The 6,793-nt window shown below is 41.7% G+C and overlaps 1 protein-coding gene across 7 annotated transcripts in view; it reads right to left on the reverse strand.

Annotated features, from left to right (window-relative positions):
• The window catches only part of Mettl4 (methyltransferase like 4), a 54,433-nt gene that overhangs the window by 26,658 nt on the left and 20,982 nt on the right, over positions 1 to 6,793 (reverse strand). For all 7 annotated transcript variants that reach the window (XM_023720413.1, XM_023720411.1, XM_023720410.1 and 4 more), the window contains exons 6-7: positions 5,959 to 6,028; positions 477 to 651 (exon numbers count right to left, since the gene is read on the reverse strand). In XM_023720413.1, coding sequence (XP_023576181.1) covers positions 477 to 651; positions 5,959 to 6,028 — 245 coding nt within the window. The remainder of the gene's footprint in view (positions 1 to 476; positions 652 to 5,958; positions 6,029 to 6,793) is intronic.

The raw sequence follows: 6,793 nt of genomic DNA on the forward strand, positions 1-6,793 counted from the left end.
AAAAAAAATAAAAATAAAAAAACTAAATCAGTAGTGTAGAGCTTCCTAAATTTCACTCAGGTGTGTCTCTGACCAGCAGTGGGGACCTTAATACCAAAAGAAGCGGCGAACAAGGCAATAGTCTTGAGAAGATAAGAAGATAAAAATGTCAGGCATGGGGGCACATGCCTATAATCTCAGCACTCAGAAGGCTGAGGCAGGAGGATCCTTGTGAGTTCAAGACCAACCTGAGCTGCAAAGTGAGCTCAAGGCCAGCCCCAAATGCATAGAGACCTTGTCTCAAAAAGACAAAAAAAAAAAGAAGAGAAAAGAAACAGAGATAAGAGTTGAACAGCAGAGCAAAAGTTTTAATTAGATCCTGTTAAAGACTATCACCCGTGTTAAACGCTGCAAAGTAGACACTGTCTTCACACAGTCTCTACGCCACACGATGTGGATGGATGTCATGTGGTATGAATAGATACATCTGAACTCACTTTCACCCAGTGCCACTCAGCAAGTATCTGCACGGACCACGAAGGGTAAAGCTCTTCCTTTACAAAGCGCAGGTGCTTCTGCCTGTTGGTCACCCAGGTAACGACGAGACAGTTGGGAGCAGCCAGCTGAGGGATGGGGATCTGCTGTATTTGCAGCGGTGATAAGTAACTGTACCTAAAAATAAGTGGGTAACGGGCAAATTTTGTTACAAAAAAAGAAATGCAAGGGGAGACCTGCGCAACACAAACCCCAAAATGCAAAGCTCCTGTTGCCCTGGTCCCGGTTATCTGTGTGCCAAACGTGAAGCCACAGTGTCACCTGGTGGACACTCATACAAACATCAAAGATAATGGGACTGGTTTTCTTTTACGAGCAGACAATTGTCAGGCTGTTTGTTTTTAATCACTACTAGGCACATTTTGGCGATTTTCCCATCAGATATCTTACCATTCCAAATTAAGCAAGTATCACTTGGGTCCTCTCATTCCCCACCACCACCACCACCACCGTCAAAACTAGGGATCGAAGCCAAGGGCATTCTGCCCTTCAACTTCATCCCCAAGCCTTTTTGTTCATTTTGAGACAGTCTCAATAAGCTGCCCAGCAGGCCTCCAGCCTGTGATCCTTCTGCCTCAGCCTCTCAGTGCTGCTATTACAGACATGCACTCAGCTTCATCTATTTCATGGGTACCACCTCATGGTGAATCTCTACACCAGTGTCTCAGTAACCCAAGCCAAAGCCTACAGACAGCCCCAGGTAAGCACCCCAGACAAGCACCCCAGCTAAGCGCCCCAGCTAAGCGTCCCAGCTAGTCACAAGGGGAGGGCAACCCTAAAGCCAAGTGGCCTCAGGGAAGCTGCCCCCCACCCCAGTGCCCACCTCTCACCCAACCTGGCCCCTCCCAAGGCAAGCTGTCAACCCCATTTATCATCCTGTTTCTTCTTCCTTCTGATCATGTGCACGAGGCTCTCTGCAGCCACTGGGCTACCATTTTGTACCATTAATAGCAAGAAGGCCACTGGTGTTGCTAGAACACCCCTTGCTCCACAACACCCCCCACCACATGAGCACGCCCCTTCTCCCACACAACACACAGGGGAGGGGCAAGACTGGTATTCCCAGCTTCCTGCTGCTGCTTCTGGACGCCCTCCTCCATTCTGGCATGAAACCTCCTTCTCAGCCTCAAATGTTCCGCGCCAAGTTAATTTCCTCCAAACTCTTCACAGCTTGACTCTGAGACCCATCTATTCAATAATGCAGGCTGGCATGCTAGCCACATCTATAATCCCAGCACTGGATCACTAAGTGTTCCAGACCAGCCTGGGCTACCCAGTGAGCTTAAGGCCAGCCTGAGCTGTGTAAACCCTGTCTCAAAAAGACAAAAAAAAAGGGGGGAGGGCCAGCCAAATAGCTCAGTGGGGGGCCAGGGAGCTTGCTCAGTAGAACAAGCGCTTGCCTGGCAAGCTCAAGGATCTGAGTTCAATCCCCGGTTCCCCCCACCCCCGCAAAAAAAAAAAAAAAAAGCTCAGTGGATTAAAGTACCTGCAAGCAGGTGCAGGAACTGGGGATTCAATCCCTGGGCCTGCCATGCCAGCCCCGCCCCTGGGGCGCACTGAGACCACGATTAAGACTGGGTGTGGTGGCGCACACCTGTAATTCCAGCTGTTGAGAGGCTGCAAATGGGTGGATCACTATGAGTCTGATCTAGTAGTGAGACCCTGTAGACCCTTCCCTAAAATACAAAAAAATAAAAAATGAAAAAGACCAAAAGAACCCTGCCCCTGCCCTCGGCAACTGCAAAGGGCACACCACACAACATGCACATTTCAGCTACTGTTCCATACCATGGTAGGGCCATGGCACAGGCCTGTCCTTACTCACTCACTCCTCCTCTGACTCCGAAACAATGGCTTCCGGTCACAGCCTCCAGTCTCACCTGTTCTTGACCTGTGCGAGCACCCAGTGCCCACCCCGTGCCTCCTCCTCACCAGGTCATTCCTCCTCCGACCTCCTTCCTGGCTCACTGACACCCTCAGTGCTTGCAAACCCTGGCATAAGTCAGGACCACAACTGTGTGTGCTACAGACTGAACAAGGGTGCAAAACACGCTCTGCCATGGAGCTGCATCTCCAAGCAAGACCACAATTTCATTACCTTCTTTATATCGGGAAATCGGGCGAAGAAAAAGGAAGAGCTAATGAACTAGATCATTAAAGTTTATTAATCCCATGCTCCACTGCTTAAAACTATTTGTAAATTCATTACTCTTGGCCAAGTCCTACTAAATCCTTACCACTCACCAAGTGCCAACCCCAAACTCACCCCTGGGATTATAGGTGTGCACCACCACAGCCGGTCTTAGCAAACATTTCTTAAACAAAGGAATGAAGGAATTCAGAGCTCAAAGGGTTCACTCTGGCATGCCGTGCCAGCCCAGCCCTGGGGCGTGCTGAGACAGCGATTGAGACTGGGCATGGTGACGCACACCTATGATCCCAGTGCTTGGAAGGCTGAAAATAGGAGATCACCATGAGTCTGAGCTGTGTGGTGCGACCCTGTAGATCCTATACTAAATACATAAAATAAAAAAGAAAAGAACTCAGAGCTCAAGTCCCCCAGTTCCCTGCCATCTAGACCAGGTCCCATCTAGCAGGTTAGCATTTCCATGATCTAAGTGATGGCTTAAAAGCTAATGTCACAATATGAAGAATGTACAGTTAAAAATTTCAAATGACTTGGTTCCAGTAATTGCAGAGTTCTTGATTGCCTTAATTTTATTTAATTGGATGGATGGAGGAAAATGTATCTTCCCTCTTCCAGCTCTAATCTCATCAAAGTCATTGGACAAACTCCAATATATGCATCTTTATATGTTAAATATATGCAATGAAAAATATGTAGTATTACCTATTCTCCAGAGGAAATGTGTATATATTTGTGAGTTTGGTTTAGGCAAAAATTTCTGACATACAACCCCACAAGTACATGCAACAAAAGTAAAAAGATAAACTGAATTATAGCAAAATTAAAAACTGTGCTTCACAGAAAAGTGAAACACAAAATCCAAAGAATAAAAGAAAGTATTTGCAAATCATATATCTGATCCAAAATATATCCAAGAGCAGAGTCCTGAGTTCAATCCTCAGTACTGCAACAAAAAATAAAAATAAATAAAAATAAATAAAAAATTTTAAAGTCTTATAAGTCAATGATTTAAAACCCCTAAATTTTAAAATGTGCAAAGGAAGGACTGCATAGTCAAAGCCAGCCTGGCAACTGACTGAAAGTCTGTTGCAAAACAAAAAATTAAAAAGGCTGGGATATAGCTTAGAGGTAGAGTAACTCTCGGTTCAATGCCCAGTTCTGAAAAACAGCACACAGGACTTAAGCAGACCATTTTAAATTTTCCATAAAAGATAAACAAATGACCAACAGGGTCATGAGAAGATGTTCAATATCATTAGTTATTAGAAAGATACAGAGGCAGCACATGCTGCGCCAGCCACCAAACCCAGCATAGTGGCGGTGCACGCCTGTAATCCCGGTGCTGGGGAGGCTGAAAACAGGAGGATCACTATGAGCCTGAGCTGTGCACTGAGACCCTGTACCAAATACATTTTTTTAGAAAAAGACACTCACCAGGATGTTGTTAATTTTTTTTAATGGAAAATAACAGGTGTTGGCAAAGAAAAGTAAGAACCTTCACTGCTGGTAAGAGCACATGAAATGGTACAGCCACTAGGCACTCAAAATTTTAGAGATGTAGTCCTCACAGGGTACAGCAACTCTACCTCTGCTACGTACCACATAGAAATGGAGATACACTTCCTAGGGTTAACCAAACCCCAAGTTTGAAACAACAATCCCCAAGTTGAGCTCACTTCTAAAAACAACCATAAATCCAAGTGGTTTCCAAAGCCATCCTCACGCTCAATATTCTGTCAGAAAGCTCACAGAACTCACCCAGGTGATCACTCCATTACGGCCAACTAGGAAAACATACAGACTAAAACCCATCAAAAGAAGAGAACTCGAGGGTGTTATGGAGACACTACACTCGACTGGAATGCATGACCTACTTTATTTTGCTACAAAGCACATTTCTGGTACAGCTGATGGAAGGGTCTAGAGGTACTAACACCGTGTCAGTGAGCCAGTGCACCAGGCAGGGGACATAGCTCAGGGACAAGACCCTGCCTAGCAGACATGAAGCCCTAGGTCTGATTCAACTGGTGGAGCAGGAGAGAGAGAGAACCAATGGTAACTACATGGTTTCACAATTGCATTAGGATTACATAAGATAACATGTTTTCTGGAAATGTACACTGAAACATTTAAGTATAACTTTCATAACTTATTCTCAAGTGAGTAAAATATTTTATAGATATACTTACACACATATAGACCCCAGAGAACAGACACATGAATTCTCTGTATAATTCTTAAAATTTTAAAAGAAAAATACCCTCCTAATCACAGAACAGAATAAAAAATGCAAAATAAGAAAGCTAAAGATAAATTGTTAAAGGAAGAAATTTTAGATGAAGTTTAAGTCAAAAGAGGAATTTTATTTCTACATAATTGAAGAGAAGTAAAAACTTTTATTAGAACTAAAGAGGAATACTGTTTTAAGAACCTCATTAAAAGAAAACATCACCATGGTAAATAACTGAACTCATCCTAGCAGGTAACACATAATGCTTCATAAATGAAAAATATAAACAGATGTGAGAATAAATTAGATAAATTCACCCATAACACGTTATTAAGGAAAACCAGAATTATCTGGGCACATATTTCTCAATTTTACAATTTATTATCAATTAAGGCAAAAATATTGTCCTTTGCTGTTACAAAAATGACCTTAAATTAGTCAAAGTAGAGCTCAGACTAGGAACAAACATACTACTGTTGATATTCATATAAAAGAATTATCTAATTAAAGAAATTAAAATTTAAAAATCAGCTGGGTGGGGTGGCACACACTTGTAATCTCAGCACTCAGAAGGATCACTGTTGGAGGCCAGCCTGGGCTACACAGTGAGTTCAAGAGAGCTTGAGCAACATAGTAAAACCCTGTCTCAAAAAGATAAATAATAATAATAATTTAAAAACCATTTAAAGCATTACAGTAACCTGTATTATTATGTTGAATATACAAAGGACTACAGTTTCTAGAAAGCACATGCATCAAGTCTGCATCTTGTACAGCAATTAACCACTAAGAAGAATATATGCAGTGTGTTATTTGTTGAAACTGTACTTCCGATTTGATTTGAAACTGTCTCATTGCTGTTTATCAATAAAATTTTGAGAAGAAATTAGATGTATACGGAGTATGTACAAACTTCTGATCATTTCCTAAACAATACAAGATATCAACTATAAAAAAATAAAATAAAAAATAAAAAAAAATAAAATTTTGGAAAAAAAAAAAAAAAAAAGAAAGCACATGCAATAGAGAATTCACGTCCACTTACCTATTACTTCTTTTAACTGATTTGTTCTGCCATGGTGGATCTATCACAATTACATCAAATGTTTTCCCACCTGAAATCAAAGATACAATTTCAGAAGAGGCCCCCTATCGCGAATCACACTAAAAACTAAACAAAAGACTGTAGCGACAAAGTTATGCCTAGGAGGAAAGGCCCTAGGGTTCAATCCCTAGCACTCAAAACTATGAAAATAAAAATAAACATGTTCTTCAAAACTGAAATACTTCCACTACAGGTGTAAATATATAGGCATCCATCAAAGGAACTTATAGCATTTGTTCAAATGTAATAATAATTTCTCTAAAAATTGAGATTGCCCTTGTAACTTAGTAACAAGCCTAATTTCACCAACTGCTACTTTTGCAGAGGCCACTTGCCGATGACTACAATTCACTGAGCTGGACACTAACAATTTGTAGATTTGTTATAAATCCTGGCAGCCACATTAGTCATACCTAGATAATTTTTAAGCATTATTTTTAATTTTTTATTTTCAAGTGATTAAGTCTTACAACTGATACAGTAATCATAATAAAATGTCCCCAGTTACCTACTCATGTCCTTTTTTCTGGCCCAGGATCCAAAACTAGGATCACACACTGCATTAAATTCCCACAGCTCCTAAATCCCCTCCAACTAGCGGCATTCGCTCTCTTTGGCTTTCATGACCTTGACATTTCTAAAGGCAATAGGTGAGTTATTTTATAGAATACCCTTCCATGCAGTTATGGTACTTTCTCGTGAAATTTAGGCCATTTCAGACAGGGATGGTGGCACACATCTGTAATTCCAGCACTCTGGGAAGCTGAGGAAGTAG

This window comes from Octodon degus, unplaced genomic scaffold (genome assembly GCF_000260255.1).
Source record: "Octodon degus isolate 3935 unplaced genomic scaffold, OctDeg1.0 scaffold00075, whole genome shotgun sequence".
Classification (NCBI taxonomy): Eukaryota; Metazoa; Chordata; class Mammalia; order Rodentia; family Octodontidae; genus Octodon; species Octodon degus.